A 17,539-nucleotide genomic window follows, 5' to 3' on the forward strand; every position below is an offset into this window, starting at 1 on the left:
AGGGGAGTGGCAGCGATGGGACAAGACTGTAACTACCAATTGGGGAGAAAAGGGGGTAAAAGCAACAACAACAACAAAAAAACTGGATGCGAGATCAGAGGGTAGCTATGCATAAATCGTTTTTTTCCAGTAGGAGGTGCTGCCCAGCTTATAGATTTGTTATTGATAGTGGATATGACGTTGAAGATCTGACATTGTTTTAAAGGTACAAATTCAACATATTTTATACAAGGTTTGTCTATGTCGAATTTGATTACCATGATGACATACTCCTGTGGTTGAAATTTCCTCCTCAAAACAGCAGTTGACTTTTTTGGATGACTTTTTTCAAATCCAATGTATTTTCCACATAGATTCAATGTCACAATACGTTGAGAAATTATGTTGAAACAACGTTGATTCAACCAGTTTGTGCCCAGTGGGAGGTGGTAACTATACTTGTTTCATAATTTCAGTTTGGGGACATGTGTCTTAAATTCTAAGATACAACATCTCTAGAATGCACATGCTGATAGTGGAATGTTTGTGCGTGGTGAACAAATGACTAAAGGCATTAGTGTCTAGTATACTTTATTGTGTTTGTATAGCTAGACAAGAACATCCTGAAAAGACAGGGAAGGATGGGGCTTCGTTGGCCACAGTTGGCATTATTGACAGCCGTAAGGTGAAACAAACAGAGAGCTGGGTTTCAGAACACTGACAGGCCATGATGTGGGTCTCAACATCAAAACACTGACATGGTTCCTCCAACTGTGGAGCAGCTGTGTTATCCCACCCCTCCACTGCTCTGTTTCTCTGGTTCCCAGGCTAGCCCTCAGAGGCCTTCAAATAGACTACACGGGTACGTTGGTTTCTTCAGGCAAAGACAAAACATACACCAGTTGACAAACATAAAGCTGTTTAACATTGTTTTTTTCTACCCAATTGAGTAAAAAGAATAGATCCACAGGTGGCTGGTTGCAGCTTCATTGGGGAGGACAGGCTCATAGTAACGTCTGGAACGGAATAGTATCAAACACATCAAACACCTGGTTTCCATGGTTTCCATGTAGTTGATACCATTCCATTCACTCCATTCCAGACATTATTTTGAGCCGTCCTCCCCTCAGCAGCCCTTCTGTGGTAGATTCAGATCAACATATTAATGCAGGCCTATGTCCCCTCAGAGGGTTAGGCACCAGAAATCACAGGAGGTTGCTGGCACCTTAATTGGGGAGAACGGGCTTGTTTTAATGTCTGGAGTGGAATAGGTGGAATGGTATCAACTACATCAAACACATGGTTTCCAGGTGTTTGAAGCCATTCCATCTAATCCGTTCCGGCCATTATTATGAGCCGTCCTCCCCGCACCAGCCTCCACTGACATACATATAAGGTAGAGGGGCAAACCCATCCATGTGTTTTATGGACAGAAAAGAGCAGAAGCGCTGAGCTGTCCGATCAGGCCCAGTGTCTATAGTTCGCTCAGAGGGGAAAACATGTTACAATCATGGCAGTACCCTAAGAGAATGATGGTTCTCATCATTGACTAGAGTCTATGCTATGAGAATGCATGCACGATATTGACAGCATTCAAGCTAAGATAAAATCATATAGCTCAACCTACTCTTGCATTTAAGACCACAGAAACTCATTCAGAATGGATCCAAGCCTACATACATAAAGATACACTCCAGAATGCACAACTAAACACAAAACCCACCACACAACTCTTATGTCTTCTCCACAACAGAAGGCATTGCATAATTTCTCGCTAAGGCATGTCACGATAAGGTATGAGCCATGTGAATAGACAGAACTGTGTATGAGACAAACTAGTGAGACAGTCATTTTTTTAAAAACATTTCAGAAATTTTAGCAGATGCTCTTATCCAGAGTGACTTACAGTTAGTGAGTGCATACATTTTTCATACTGGCCTCCCGTGGGAAACGAACCCACAACCCTGGCGTTGCAAGCGCCATGCTCTACCAACTGAGCTACAGGGGATTACAGGCATCAATTACTACAGTCATTCAATTGCTTTGAGAAACGATTTGCCATTTCCCTCAGACATATTTAATGGTGCTTATCTCCTAACAGCAGTAGCGTGGAGCGGGTGGGGTAAGTAAGTGGTCGAGAAGGGAGCCCTGTGGAGTGGACGCACAGCTTATTTTAGTTGCTCATCGGGGGCAGGGATCTTTTCCAGGCTGGGCTCCATGCCCCAGATCTCTCGGGCATACTGGGCAATGGTGCGGTCGCTGGAGAATTTACCACAGCCCGCAATGTTATGGATCACCATCTTGGTCCATTCCTTGGGGTTCTGTTTGTAGAGAGAGAGGGAGGGAAGGAAAGATTATGTTGAGATCACAGTTGTCATGACTGTCCTGACAATGCATCAAAGGACCCTCTCTCTCTCCCACAGGAGAGGGAGGGGGGGGGGGGAGAATTTGGCCAGTTTATGACTTAACAACTGGTCGTAAATACCGTGCAGACTTTCTCTTCCTTGCCATGAATTATTGGGAGAAAGGACCCCTTTGTTAACGCAGAGATTCTTCCCGCCAAAACTCCAACATCCAAAAGTGGATAATGAAACAATATTTCTAACACAAATAATGCGGGAAATGGTCGGTGGGGACTTAAAGAACAATCATGTCGAATTCGTTACTATGTTGTGATGTCATTAAAGATGGTGGAACAACATAACTGTATCTCTGGGGAGGTACACTTCCCAGTTATGAGGTTTGCATCTAATTGTTGTATAAAACGAATTATTAAGTATAATAATACTTTTGTGAAGATAACAATGTGATTTTAGCATTCTAGATGAGATTATTGTTTTCCATATTGACTTGTTCTCAGTCAATGGCCAGGCCCAGATGAGCACAAAAATGATGAAACGCCCCCTTTTCTACTCAAGTATAAAATCCCTCATGACGAAATTCACACCAGACCAGGAAGCTACACGGCTTAAAATGGGTAGACCAGAAAGACCAGAAAACGTGAGACGTTAGTCCATACGTTTGAAATGGTGAGAAACTCTGAAACTCTCAATCTCTACACAAGAAGAAGAAACTCACTAGACCGTAGCATTACCAGTCTGCAGCTGGCATGTAAAGCAGTCTAGAACATTTGATTAAATACACGAGGTGGGAAGGACAATCCCTTTCAGACAACCGCTGGTACATCTGAAGTATCTATTCTAACGAACACTCCATTCGAAGACAAGCCGAGTTTCACCAAAGTGGAACCAGGACACTCAAACCCTTTTTGAGAAAGTGGTCTAACAGAGAGATGACGATCAAGGACAGCTACGTGTAAATATATATATTGCATTTCTTATCCGAATGAGCGGTGGTTAGGGTGCTAAGTATTATGATTACTGTGAGCGTAGTTTCCAAATGTAACAACGATAGTTTGAATCTCTTTGTCTCTCCCTTTCACTCTCTTTCTATTGACCCCTCACTTTTTGATAACCTATACCGTGTGTGTGTTTATGTATTCTGTGTTATTATTTAGTTAGTTAGTAAATAAATAATTAAGCCAATTTGTGTATAGCTGATTCATCAATAAGGTTATGGTTCTTGCAGGTTCAAGGATTATGTGACGTTCAGAATGAGACTGATGAGGTAATTATTTGATAAGTGACTGTTAAATGATATAAGAGATATCTAGATATCTTTTAGAGTTAATTCAGGAGATGGTAACTCGTTAAACAACTTCTTCCGTGGTGCCCCAAATTCCTAATGAGTTAATTGTTACATTATTAATTTAATCGAGTGACAATTAAACATAGTTAGTTGATTCGATAAATAACAGTCATCACATGAATGTAAGTCACGTCACGACACACTGCAAAAAAGTGAAATCTAAGCAAGCCTTAATATCTTATATTGAGTGATAATTCACTTAAAATTAGTGTTTTTCTTGTTTTGTTTTACCAACCTAAATTATCTAACGTCATTGACAGATAATTTTGCTAATTTTAACATTGAAAAAAGGCTTAATACAAGTAATTGATCTTATTAAGGTAAATTATCTAGAAAATATCTTGAAATAAGATATATTACTTGTATTAAGCTTTTTTTTTGGTTAAAATAAGCAGAATTATCACTCAATATAAGATATGTAGGCTTGCTTAGATTTCACCTTTTGCAGTGCAATATTTGAGAAGGTATCGACAGATACTTGAACCAGGTGACCTAGGACCTATGACGTTTAGGCATAACACTGACCTTGTACAGTTGGTTGACCTTGTCCTGGCATTTGATGTAGGCTTCATAGTCAGCAAACACCTTGAACCTGTACATAAAACATTAGATAAGAAGAAATTGAAGAAAATACATTTCAGGTGCGTTTGCACACATAGAGCTTGCCCTTTTGATTGGTGGGGTTTAAAAAATGTATATATATTTGATCTCTTTTCTATCTTGTAATGTTAAATGCAACAAATTGCCTATCAAACTAGATGATTTCTCATCAACTCATAAATCTTGAAAAAAGTCCCCTCCCCTCCCTTCTGCCACCACGCAGTGCATTGCTGCGCTCATCCCCGTCGCATGTGCAAGCTACCTACCGCCGCCTAGTGGTGAATTTCAAATAAATAACGCCAGTAGGTTACTTTGGAGTTGCTAGCATGTGTTGTATCTCACGGTCAGGGACAGGGAAGGGGCAACTGCAGTTGGACTGTTTGTCAGGGTAAAACAAATTCAAATAAGTAAGGACTAGTTTGCTTGTTTTGACAGCGTAGCCTAGCTAACTAGCTAATTAATCTAGCCTGTATTAATGATGATCAGCTAGTATAGCCCATCCCAGCAGTGGCAAAGATGCTTAACTCCCTTTCATCTGTGGTTCTAGCTTGCTAAGCCTACAATGTGTGATGAGTGAGTGTGCCCTTTTTGTACTTTGAGCACCTGCACCACCAAAGGCCCTATGCACGGCCCCTGTGTGAGTGTGAGTGAGCGAGTGTGAGTGAGTGTGTGTGTTGATGTGATTACCTGTCGTGGTGCATCAGCAGGTCCACAAGTTCCTTGAAGAGGTCAGGCTGCTTGGGGCTGAAGAAGCCACCAGCGATCTGGTCCATGGCCTGCTTCAGCTCGGGAATACGGTTGTAGTACTCAGAGGCGTGGTATCTGTGTAAGACAAAGGTCAGTGTTTAAATCTCGCTGTTCAGATCGACGCGCTCTCCAGTTTGGTTTTGTCTCTCTATTATCTTAAACAGAAAAACATATGTTATCCAAAACATTGAGATACAAGGGAGACCTGGCCAAACAGTATCTCTGCCCTGTATATCTCCCTCTGACTGTATCCTGACTGGAACAGCCTCAGTATCCCCCTACTCCCCTTACAGAACTCCCATTCCTGTGGATCAGTTTCTCCTTACTTCCCTGTCCCTTACCCAGTGTCCTCTCTGCCTCCCTGTCCCCATGTGCATGTCCTCATGCTCACCCTTTGCCGGCATCCATTGCATCCACATCCTCCACTCTCATGCCGAAGATGAAGAGGTTCTCCTCTCCGGCCTCCTCGGCCATCTCCACGTTGGCTCCATCCATGGTGCCGATGGTCAGAGCGCCGTTCAGCATGAACTTCATGTTGCCAGTGCCAGAGGCCTCTGTGCCAGCTGTAGAGATCTGCTCAGACAGGTCGGCAGAGGGGATGGCTGGTAGGAGACAAGGATGGTGAGGAAAACTTGAAGCATAGGAATGCAGTACAAGAGGAGTATACGTTATAACAGATGTTACGTCTAGTTAGACATTGCAACAACAGATACCCATGGGGTTACGGGTTAGTCAGTCACCTTTCTCAGCCAGGGTGACTCTGTAGTTCTCCAAGAAGATGACTTTGAGGCGGTCGCCGACAACGGGGTCGTGGTTGACAACCTCACCGATAGCTGTGATGAGACGGATGATCATCTTGGCTGTGTGGTAGCCTGGTGCAGCCTGGGAGAAAAGCAGGGGGGAGAGGTGTTGCATAATAACAGTGAGTTGTGGATGGGAGGTATTGTTCTATATGTACTTCCTATAACTAAACTCTGGGGGCTGTGAAGGCTGAGGGGCACCAAACATACCTTTCCTCCAACCATGATTGTTCTTGGGGTCCAGTGCTTGTTGGGCTCCTTCTTGATACCTGAGAAAGAGACAGAGGGGTATATAGTGAGTGAGTGAGTGAGTGAGTGAGTGTGAGTGAGTGAGTGAGTGAGTGAGCCAGGGAAGTACTAACGGTTATAGTAAGTGATCATGTGCAGACAGTTGAGCAGCTGTCGCTTGTACTCGTGGATTCTTTTGACCTGGAAGTCAAACATGGACTGCGGGTTGATCTTGACCTTGTAGTGCTCCTCCAGGTGCACAGCGAACTTCAGCTTGTTCTCCTACATTAGGGGGGATATGATGGGGGCATGGAGTTAGCACAGACATACAGTAGGCTGTTACAGTTGACAACTTAGTGAGACTCACCTGCTTGATTTTGGCGATGTCACGGATGAAAGAATCATCATTAATGAACTTCAACAGTCTCTTAAGCTGGTCAAGGTCACGGACAAACTCCTCTCCAATTTTCTGACCAACAAGATGACATGAGAATTGTTAGTGTGCAAGTATCAGAACAGAAACATCTATTTAACAACACTCATATTATAAATTATTATATAAATATAAGGATGTTTTCTATTTATATACACAAATGGCTACATCCAGTGCAAAACTCTTATTCCATTCTAAATTCTAATGCTTTTGCAACAGTCCCTGCACCTCTGCGATGACCTCTGCCAAGCCGGGGTTGCACATAACCAGCCAGCGACGGGGGGTGATCCCGTTGGTCTTGTTCTGAAACTTGTGTGGGTCCAACTCATAGAAGTCCTTGAACCTGCACATAGTAGCACAACAGATATCAAGTTAGTTCACTTTAGCTCTTCAAACAAATCCATTCAAAATGTGCACGCATCACCAATAGTATCATCATGTGTATGTGTTGTGCCGTTTAAATATGATGATTTACAGTAGGGAAAAAAAGTATTTAGTCAGCCACCAATTGTGCAAGTTCTCCCACTTAAAAAGATGAGAGAGGCCTGTAATTTTCATCATAGGTACACGTCAACTATGACAGACAAATTGAGAAAAAAAATTCTCCAGAAAATCACATTGTAGGATTTTTTATGAATTTATTTGCAAATTATGGTGGAAAATAAGTATTTGGTCACCTACAAACAAGCAAGATTTCTGGCTCTCACAGACCTGTAACTTCTTCTTTAAGAGGCTCCTCTGTCCTCCACTCGTTACCTGTATTAATGGCACCTGTTTGAACTTGTTGTCAGTATAAAAGACACCTGTCCACAACCTCAAACAGTCACACTCCAAACTCCACTATGGCCAAGACCAAAGAGCTGTCAAAAGACACCAGAAACAAAATTGTAGACCTGCACCAGGCTGGGAAGACTGAATCTGCAATAGGTAAGCAGCTTGGTTTGAAGAAATCAACTGTGGGAGCAATTATTAGGAAATGGAAGACATACAAGACCCCTGATAATCTCCCTCGATCTGGGGCTCCACGCAAGATCTCACCCCGTGGGGTCAAAATTATCACAAGAACGGTGAGCAAAAATCCCAGAACCACACGGGGGGACCTAGTGAATGACCTGCAGAGAGCTGGCACCAAAGTAACAAAGCCTACCATCAGTAACACACTACGCCGCCAGGGACTCAAATCCTGCAGTGCCAGACGTGTCCCCTTGCTTAAGCCAGTACATGTCCAGGCCCGTCTGAAGTTTGCTAGAGTGCATTTGGATGATCCAGAAGAGGATTGGGAGAATGTCATATGGTCAGATGAAACCAAAATTGAACTTTTTGGTAAAAACTCAACTCGTCGTGTTTGGAGGACAAAGAATGCTGAGTTGCATCCAAAGAACACCATACCTACTGTGAAGCATGGGGAAGCATGGGGCTGTTTTTCTGCAAAGGGACCAGGACGACTGATCCGTGTAAAGGAAAGAATGAATGGGGCCATGTATCGTGAGATTTTGAGTGAAAACCTCCTTCCATCAGCAAGGGCATTGAAGATGAAACGTGGCTGGGTCTTTCAGCATGACAATGATCCCAAACACACCGCCCGGGCAACGAAGGAGTGGCTTCGTAAGAAGCATTTCAAGGTCCTGAAGTGGCCTAGCCAGTCTCCAGATCTCAACCCCATAGAAAATCTTTGGAGGGAGTTGAAAGTCTGTGTTGCCCAGCGACAGCCCCAAAACATAACTGCTCTAGAGGAGATCTGCATGGAGGAATAGGCCAAAATACCAGCAACAGTGTGTGAAAACCTTGTGAAGACTTACAGAAAACGTTTGACCTGTGTCATTGCCAACAAAGGGTATATAACAAAGTATTGAGAAACTTTTGTTATTGACCAAATACTTATTTTCCACCATAATTTGCAAATAAATTCATAAAAAATCCTACAATGTGATTTTCTGGATTTTTTTCCCTCATTTTGTCTGTCATAGTTGACGTGTACCTATGATGAAAATTACAGGCCTCTCTCATCTTTTTAAGTGGGAGAACTTGCACAATTGGTGGCTGACTAAATACTTTTTTCCCCCACTGTAAATGTATTTGTGTTTGTGTAGGACACGTACAGAGTGGCGATGAGGATCTCAGAGTGGATGCGGGCCACGCCGTTGACAGCATGGGAACCAACGATACACAGATGAGCCATGTTGACTTTCTTGCATCCGCCCTCCTCAATCAGGGACATGCGACGCAGGCGGTCATTGTCGCCAGGGTACTTAGAGGCAACATACTGGAGGAACAAGTCAAACAAAAGTTTAGGTTTCCACAAGGTGGACATTGTTATTCTGTAACAAAGTTGGATTTCAATGAAGTTAGCCTATAATACCACGTTTTGGTACAATAATTCCAGTTAGATAAAGCGTAAGGAACACTTATCTGTAATAACACTTCCTGCACGGTAGGCTACCATTAGTCTTTGTGCCATCGGCCTCACGTACCTCCAAGAAGCGACGGTTGATCTCGAAGATGATCTCCAGGTGACGGGGCAGCAGATGATGGAACAGGTCAAGGGGCCAGCGCTCCAGGGCCTCAGGCAGCACGGTGTGGTTTGTGTAGGCACAGGTACGGACACACACGTCCCAGGCCTGGACACACACAGGGACAGAGGTAAGATAATACCATTTATAAACCTCATGGTTAATTTGCCCCCTTCTAGACAGAAGTAGGATAAATGAATGGTAGTCTTAATAGTCCTAGCTTTACATTTGTGCTAAATCTTTATCTGTAGTGTGTTGCCAAGCCAACACATTCTACTATGCTGGTATTTGTTGCCCCCTGCTGGTATCATTATTAAAGTACAACCCCACACTCCATGGCTTTCGAAGTATACTGGATGTACCGTACACTACTGCCCAGGGCAGTTCCAATGAAAATAGTTCAGTCTACCCAGTGTGACACATCAGAACCAATGATGTATATACACCTTGGATTGCTGATGCCATGTATTGACCATTGAGAGGCTTTGAAGCCACAGGTCGGCCATATTGGCACTCTCCAGTCAGAGCAGTCTTCCATAGGAATGAATGGAATTCTATAGTATTTAAATTAAATGTTTCAAGGATTTAAGTATTTTCTTGTTGTAGTGGGGACAGTAACATTAGTAATCTATTTATTTCATGTTTTATTTGTATATTTATCTCACATAATATAATTTAAAAGTATGCATTAAGGTGTCTGTAATAGAATAAATGTGGCAAAAACTAATGTAGACATTCATAAATAAATTTCTATAGCTTTTAAAATATTTTTTACAACGGTGAGGGAGTGCCAAGATGGAGGCACGGTGGCTTCAACACAGCGCCCCCTATCAGTCATCTAGTGTATATATAAATTATTGATCAGAACCAGTGTAGTTGTACAGCTGTAAAACACATTCAGTTGTCATGATGATAGTTATCTCATCCACTCACCTTGTCCCAACCCAGCTTCTCCTCATCAACCAGTACCCTCATTAGCTTCCACTCACCTTGTCCCAACCCAGCTTCTCCTCATCAACCAGTACCCTCATTAGCTTCCACTCACCTTGTCCCAACTCAGCTTCTCCTCATCAAGCAGGACCCTCATCAGCTCAGGAATAGCCATGGCAGGGTGAGTGTCATTCAGCTGGATGGCAACCTGGATGTGACAGATATTGAGTACATTGTTATTATTTTTATTATATCACAATTTCACATCAGAACAAGTCATCAAAATAACTATACTTAAGCCAGTGACATGGAGACAGTTGCAGTCAAATACATTGGCACCCTTGCACTTTACAATGGAACGCAATGGAGCAAAATGTTCTGTTTTAAGTGAAAAATCAACATTTCAGTTTTGATTATAATTTTTTGGGTCCAGTGCCATTGTAAATCAAACAAATACGTTGTAAATCAAACTCCAGTTGACCACAACTGTAAGTGACATGAAGACATATCAGTATATGTTTGAATAACCAATAGGGGGTTCTCACTTTGTTCGGCAGCTCGGCAAAGTCTGTGCGGACGATCTCTCTGGAGCCAAACTTGGAGGCCTTGAAACGACGGATGATGTCCTGCAGAGTGGCAGCCACCACAAAGTACTCCTGCTTCAGACGAAGCTCCTTGCCCTCAAAGAACTGGGGAGGAAGACATGTAGAGGTGAGTCCACACTGACCTGCACATCTGTCTGTCACCATCTTGAATTCATCACAATTCACAAGTTTTCAAATTCTAGTATGTATCCTTACGTTATCGTTGGGGTACAGCACACGGGAAATGTTCTCACACAAGTTTCTGTCCAACACAGCCTGAATGTAGCCACCAACGTTGACTGTTGAGACAGGGAAAAACAAACCCTAAGGATAATGGTTCCCAGTGGCCAATTACGTCATGCTACATGAGTAGCCATTTGCAGATTTGACTAAATAAGCATATGAAATGGTGGAATGCAGCCAGTCAAGGTGAAAACAATTAGCCAAGCAAAGTGTACACTTACAGTCTTTCAGGTTGAAGTCGCATGGGGCCTTAGCAGACCACAGTCGCATGGTGTTGACAATGTTGTTTCTGTAGCCGGGAATAGGGGTGTCGTATGGCAGAGCCAACACTACCTGTCAACGCAATGACAAGAGACTGAATTTAAAGAAACCTGCTAACAGAATCCATATTCATTGATGGTTCATTGGTGGCATCCAGTTGCCATAGCAGCACCTTGTTTTTCTCTCCCTTCTCAGACACACACACACACACACTCGTCTCCCTCATATGCACCCTCAATCTCACCCCAACCCCTGTCCTTTATTCACCTGAGTGTCAACCCATTTCACACCATCTGGGGTGTGCTCGGTCCTGCCATAAAATCTGACGGGACGCATGTACTCGGGGCGGGCCTTCTCCCAAGGGTTGCCGTAACGCAGCCAATCATCGGCCTCCTCAACCTGTCAATCATTGGGTTATACAAAAAATGTAATATGTTCCTACTAGCACTGACTTTGCTGATAACTACTTTATTGAGGGAAAATGTATTTGCTACGACTGTGATATGTGGTTGTATCACCCAGCTATCTTAAGATGAATGCATTAATTGTAAGTCACTCTGGATAACAGCGTCTGCTAAATTACTAAAATTGAAATGTAATACAGTCTGTCGGGCAAAGTTGTTTCACAGTCCACCCCTGTGTCTTATGGTCTGAAAATGATGGGGAAACATAAGAAAAAGTTCCCCAAAAGCATAGGAGTGTATATATGTTACCTGCCAGCCATTGACAATCTTCTGGTTGAAGATGCCAAACTCATAGCGGATACCATAGCCATAGGCAGCAAGGCCCAGAGAAGCCATTGAGTCCAGAAAGCATGCTGAGGACCAGGGAAGACTTAGGTTAGGGTTACACTGGCCAAATTAACTTATCATGTTTATAATCATGTTATATCATTATATAATGTTTAGCATTCTAGTGTAATTCAAACAACCGTCTAAGGCACACCAATGTCACACTCTCTCTGTGAGAGGAAGTAGCTAGGCAACTGACCGGCAAGACGACCAAGACCACCGTTTCCCAGGCCAGCATCCTCCTCCATGTCCTCCAGCTCCTCCATGTCCAAACCCAGCTATGGAGAATAGAGGGGCTCAGGTCAAGTCAGGTTCAAATCACAGCTCTGTGGCCATGACATTCAGTTAAAACAGGGGTGGATCTTTTGACCCCCCCAAAAAAATGAACGAGGGTAGAAAATGTAGCTATGTTACACAAGGTGAAGTCAGTTTGACTGCCGTGGTGAGCCACAGCAATGAAAAAGCTATCTGAATGACTGTGAGCATCCCTCACCTGGTATACGGCCTCATCACAGGCGTTCTCCAGGGCCAGGTTCACCATAGTGTTCTGCAGGGTGCGACCCATGTAAAACTCCAGGGAGATATAGTACACCCGCTGAGGACAAGAGAGGTGGGGGATAGAGTGAGAGAGAGATGAGTGTGGGATACAGTAGCAGAGCTAACAACCATAGGAGACAATATTAAAGGTTTGGCCATCTTATTGATTCTCTAACCCAATGAGTCACAGTCTGCTGTTTTAATAAGTGCATTGAATTATTTTATGGACTGTTGAACACTTGGTGAACGACAGTAACCAAAATACTAATGAACCCAAATGCTGATGTGAGTGTAATGTGTCAGATACAGTAACACAAACCCATTCAAACTGTCAAGGAAATTCCTAGAATACTTTTTATGGTCTGCCTGTAAACATGAGCGTGTGGAACTCTGACACCTGAGCCTTACAGTTGTTTAGCCTTTGACATTTTACATGTTTTTCTCTTGGTGTTGGATAGGGAGGTCTGGCACACTCTCTGGCAGAGAGAGTAGAGGAGGGGCGAGAGGGGGGAGGAGGGGGCGGAGGGGAGAGAGGAGGGAAGGAGGGGGCGGATGGGCGAGAGGGGGGAGGAGGGGACGGAGGGGAGAGAGGAGGGGGAGGAGGACAGAGAGGAGGGGTGATAGGCGCTACGGGAGACAGATTGCTGTTGGTGTTACGTAACATTGGCATTTTGGCTCAGGCAAAAATAGCTTCAGCTGGGGTTGTTGTAAAGGTTAGTCTGTGTGTGATACTCATGAATAGTAAAAGAGAGGTCTGAAAACATACTGTAGCTGTACCAGGGAGGGTACTGATATCAAGTATGTACAGGGCTAGTGTATCAAGTATGTACAGGGCTAGTGTATCAAGTATGTACAGGGCTAGTGTATCAAGTATGTAGAGAGCTAGTGTATCAAGTCTAATAAATGACTTAATGTTGTACTTTGGGGTACAGTGTACGAGTGAACCCTCCAAATGAGCTCTCTATCTTGTGTAAATGTGCAACTAAATGTCTACCAAATAAATATGGCCATATATCATAAAATTGGTAACAATTTGGGTACAAGTATGATAGGTTGGGTTAAGGCTTCTCTTAAATACTATATTTTAACCACTGGGGGTGGTCTTGAGCCAAACAGGCCCCCCTAAATGGTCAAAAATATTATCCAGAAATTACTCATTCCACAGGGGAGACTCTATAAGGTCACTGCTGACACTGCTGACCTAAAACTGACCCTGACCTTGACCCTTAACTTAACCCTTACCCTGACCCTTACCCTAAACCTGACCCTAACTATGACCCTAACCTAATTTGTGCCAATTCTGACATTTAAATATCGGTTTGCAGATCAGGAGTTTCCGTATAGATATTTCCATTGCACAGTACACATACCTCCCCCATGAAAATCTAATTACTAAGGAGTGTGTGGTTTCATTAGATGAGAAATAAATTATGATATCATATATGTAAATGAACCAGTCAATACTCAATGAAACATGTGAGTTAAACGATTAGCAATTCAATTCACAGTAGCCGGCCGCGACCGGGAGTCCCATGGGGCGGCGCACAATTGGCCCAGCGTCGTCCAGGGTAGGGGAGGGAATGGCCGGCAGGGGATGTAGCTCAGTTGGTAGAGCATGGCGTTTGCAACGCCAGGGTTGTGGGTTCGATAAAATAATGTATGCGCTAACTGTAAGTCGCTCTGGATAAGAGCGTCTGCTAAATGACTAAAATGTAAAATGTAAAATGATATGCACTCGTTGATGTTTCAATAACTCAGTCCCTTTCACTCCAATATTTTGATATAGTTTATACCACCATGGCAGTGATACTGTCCATGCTGAGAACATTTCCCCAGTGAGTTACAGTTTTCCTGTCCAAGACCACATCATTTGCAGATGTATTAAATACATTAGATGAAATGCATCATCATCAACAAAACAACGGTCGTTTTTTGGCATGTAAGGAGAACAGCTCTCTATGTTCTCATACATTTAAACTCTAACCAGCCTCCCAATTTTCTTCTCAGATTAAATGTCCTCTTGCCCTCCCTGCTAATGGGTTTCTGTCTTGACCTTTCTATCAGGGAATACCTTTTGACCTTTCAGCTAGGGACACCAAAACCACCAGCTGACCTCGGATGATGTAATGAAGTAGAAGGTCAGAAGGAAAGTGCTGTACAGGCAGCAACTTCTTCGTGTATTGTACTTACCTTAGTTGGTATAAACATGCTATAAACATGGTATAAACATGTTATAAACATATATATATATATATATATATATATATATATATATATATATATATATATATATATATATATATATACATATTTCACAGAGGGAATATCATATATGATATCTGTGACATATTGGTAAAATATAATATCTGATTTAGTTTTTTCTGTGTCAAGAAGATTTCTTACGGCTTTAGATCCTGTTCATCGTTACTGAGTAGGTTTCATTGTCTGTAAGGATGTTGCATGAATAAGGTAGTTATGGAAGAGGCTGATTCACAACTAAATAGAAGGCTCAGTAACATAAAACTAATCAATGAGGGTATGGAACAAAGTTTTTCCCTGCTCCTTTACACTCGTTGATGTCAATTGGCACTTCTGCTACTCCTACAGCTGTAGCTATATCAGCTCCAGGATGAACTACGTGTACGAGGTGGGGGGGAGGAGAGAAGGTCACAGACAGGTTTAGTATAGCAGATCATCACGACTGAGGAGCACTAGTGAATTGGAAATGTCATGGTGATACTGCTTGCATTAATGCAGCAATGCAACATTTGGCAAAGAGACTTAACCCAGGGACAGAGACCCTGTGTGGACAGCAGCATGTTGCTGGGGAATGACTAGTAAAAAAAACTTACCATAGTGAATTATACAACCAGGCTTCAAATGTGTCATTTGTTAAGAGTATACAGTATGTGTTAAGAGTATACAGTATGTGTTAAGAGTATACAGTATGTGTGTTAAGAGTATACAGTATGTGTTAAGAGTATACAGTATGTGTTAAGAGTATACAGTATGTGTGTTAAGAGTATACAGTATGTGTTAAGAGTATACAGTATGTGTTAAGGGGCTCCTGAGTGGCGCAGTGGTCTAACTGTGCCACTAGAGATCCTGGTTCGAATCCAGGCTCTGTCGCAGCCGGCCGCGACCGGGAGACTCATGGGCGACGCACAATTGGCCCAGCGTTGTCCAGGGTAGGGGAGGGAATGGCCGGCAGGGATGTAGCTCAGTTGATAGAGCATGGCGTTTGCAACGCCAGGGTTGTGGGTTCGATTCCCACGGGGGATCAGTATAAAAAAAAAATGTATTCACTAACTGTAAGTCGCTCTGGATAAGAGCGTCTGCTAAATGACTAAAATGTAAATGTAAATGTTAAGAGTATACAGTATGTGTGTTAAGAGTATACAGTATGTGTTAAGAGTATACAGTATGTGTGTTAAGAGTATACAGTATGTGTGTTAAGAGTATACAGTATGTGTGTTAAGAGTATACAGTATGTGTTAAGAGTATACAGTATGTGTGTTAAGAGTATACAGTATGTGTTAAGAGTATACAGTATGTGTGTTAAGAGTATACAGTATGTGTGTTAAGAGTATACAGTATGTGTGTTAAGAGTATACAGTATGTGTGTTAAGAGTATACAGTATGTGTGTTAAGAGTATACAGTATGTGTGTTAAGAGTATACAGTATGTGTGTTAAGAGTATACAGTATGTGTGTTAAGAGTATACAGTATGTGTGTTAAGAGTATACAGTATGTGTGTTAAGAGTATACAGTATGTGTTAAGAGTATACAGTATGTGTTAAGAGTATACAGTATGTGTGTTAAGAGTATACAGTATGTGTGATATTAAATTGCCATGGAGATCTTATGATCTCGTGTGGCTCAGTTGGTAGAGCAGGGTTGTGGGTTTGATTCCCATGGGGGACCAGTAGGAAACAAAGTACAAAAATGTATGCACTCACTACTGTAAGTTGCTCTGGATAAGAGAATCTGACAACTAAAATGTAAAAATATGATGTTTTCAAACCATATGTCCTAAGTTGGCTATTATCCTGCTAATAACACTGGCCACTGGAACAGTAGGTCTGAGGTCGGAGGCACACAATAATACATTCATTACTAAAATAGTGTGGTATAACCAAGACCACTGGAATGTAACATTACAATGTTATTTACTTTTCTCACAGTATGGCCATATATTTCCCATATCATTATTTTTCAAAAAAATTAACATGGAATGCTCTTTATGATGAATGACTAATGTTGTCTATGTTTCATTGCTAGATGTTACTGTGAAACCAAAGGGGAAATTTGACATCCTATTCTATTCAATTTCTTTCTGTTTATTTCTATTCTATGGATTTTAGGAGGATACAGATGATACGAGCATTTTAACAGTGGAACTTACTTTGGGATCTTTCTCATAGTAGTACTGCTGGGTTCTGATCCACTTGCCCACCAAGTGGTCGCGCACGGTGTTGGCGAGAGCAAAGTAGTAATCCCGTTTGGTTGCCACATTTCTGTCCTTGACCAGTGTAAAATGGAGATGCCTATTGAAAGCGACCTTCAGTTCTGCGACATTTTCCACACCGGCAAGACCTCTCACGGAGATCTGCTTCCTTTTATCGTGGTCTGACAACGGTTTTGACATGATGCTCTAACACCGGCTTCCTTGTTACAGTAAAAGGTGCACGTCCACCCAGTTCAGATACTACTACAGAAGCACCCACATGGATGGGCCACGTTCACCTATTTATAAGAGTGATCATGAATATTAAGAAGAAGGTGGGGCATACTCAAAAGGGAGATCCAATTACTACTCAGTCCCTATTATTACATAGGAATATTTTCAAATGTTTAGATTAAGGCCTATTTCACATCTTGCAGTCTAGAAACTAAATTAATCTGAATTGAATTGTCATGAAAAACAAACTTTGAACTTTTAAGTGTCTATGGATTTAGGCGTATCTGAGAGATAAGAAAGCTCAGATTTGTATTTTATTTTAAATTGACTCATATTGAACTAATTTTTTGGCACCAAAGTACTTCCATACTTTTTTTAACTGGTACAAGGCTACCTTCAGACGAGTCTTGTGAGAGTCCTAGAGCAAAACAACCAACATGTACTGTAGGTGTTCCTAAGAGTCTCACCTTTCAATGGTGGGTACTACATATTAGTGTGTAGCCCAAA

At 42.3% G+C, this 17,539-nt stretch overlaps 1 protein-coding gene across 1 annotated transcript; it reads right to left on the reverse strand.

Annotated features, from left to right (window-relative positions):
* Nucleotides 1–553: 553 nt before the first annotated feature.
* pygma (phosphorylase, glycogen, muscle A) lies at nucleotides 554–17,081 on the reverse strand. Its single transcript, XM_041851548.2, has 20 exons — nucleotides 16,757–17,081; nucleotides 12,308–12,409; nucleotides 12,014–12,092; nucleotides 11,737–11,840; nucleotides 11,291–11,422; nucleotides 10,984–11,095; nucleotides 10,736–10,818; nucleotides 10,481–10,624; nucleotides 10,051–10,143; nucleotides 8,967–9,113; nucleotides 8,595–8,758; nucleotides 6,724–6,838; nucleotides 6,430–6,531; nucleotides 6,197–6,344; nucleotides 6,045–6,103; nucleotides 5,775–5,916; nucleotides 5,426–5,636; nucleotides 4,975–5,109; nucleotides 4,213–4,279; nucleotides 554–2,300 (listed from the first exon to the last, which is right to left on the reverse strand). The coding sequence occupies exons 1-20, from the start codon at nucleotides 16,997–16,999 to the stop codon at nucleotides 2,148–2,150; spliced, it is 2,535 nt and encodes an 844-aa protein (XP_041707482.1). The 5' UTR covers nucleotides 17,000–17,081; the 3' UTR covers nucleotides 554–2,147.
* Between the last annotated feature and the right edge of the window lie 458 nt (nucleotides 17,082–17,539).

The sequence above is a fragment of the Coregonus clupeaformis genome, chromosome 27, assembly GCF_020615455.1.
Source record: "Coregonus clupeaformis isolate EN_2021a chromosome 27, ASM2061545v1, whole genome shotgun sequence".
Classification (NCBI taxonomy): Eukaryota; Metazoa; Chordata; class Actinopteri; order Salmoniformes; family Salmonidae; genus Coregonus; species Coregonus clupeaformis.

What these genes read in the sequence shown, in the direction of transcription:
- pygma (XM_041851548.2), bottom strand. Translation starts at nt 16,999, where the DNA reads ATGTCAAAACCGTTGTCAGACCACGATAAAAGGAAGCAGATCTCCGTG. An exon ending in TCAACCGTCGCTTCTTGGAG is followed by an intron (nt 8,759 to 8,966) that starts GTACGTGAGGCC and finishes TTGTTCCTCCAG; the next exon opens with TATGTTGCCTCTAAGTACCC. An exon ending in AGGTCAACCAACTGTACAAG is followed by an intron (nt 2,301 to 4,212) that starts GTCAGTGTTATG and finishes CTCTACAAACAG; the next exon opens with AACCCCAAGGAATGGACCAA.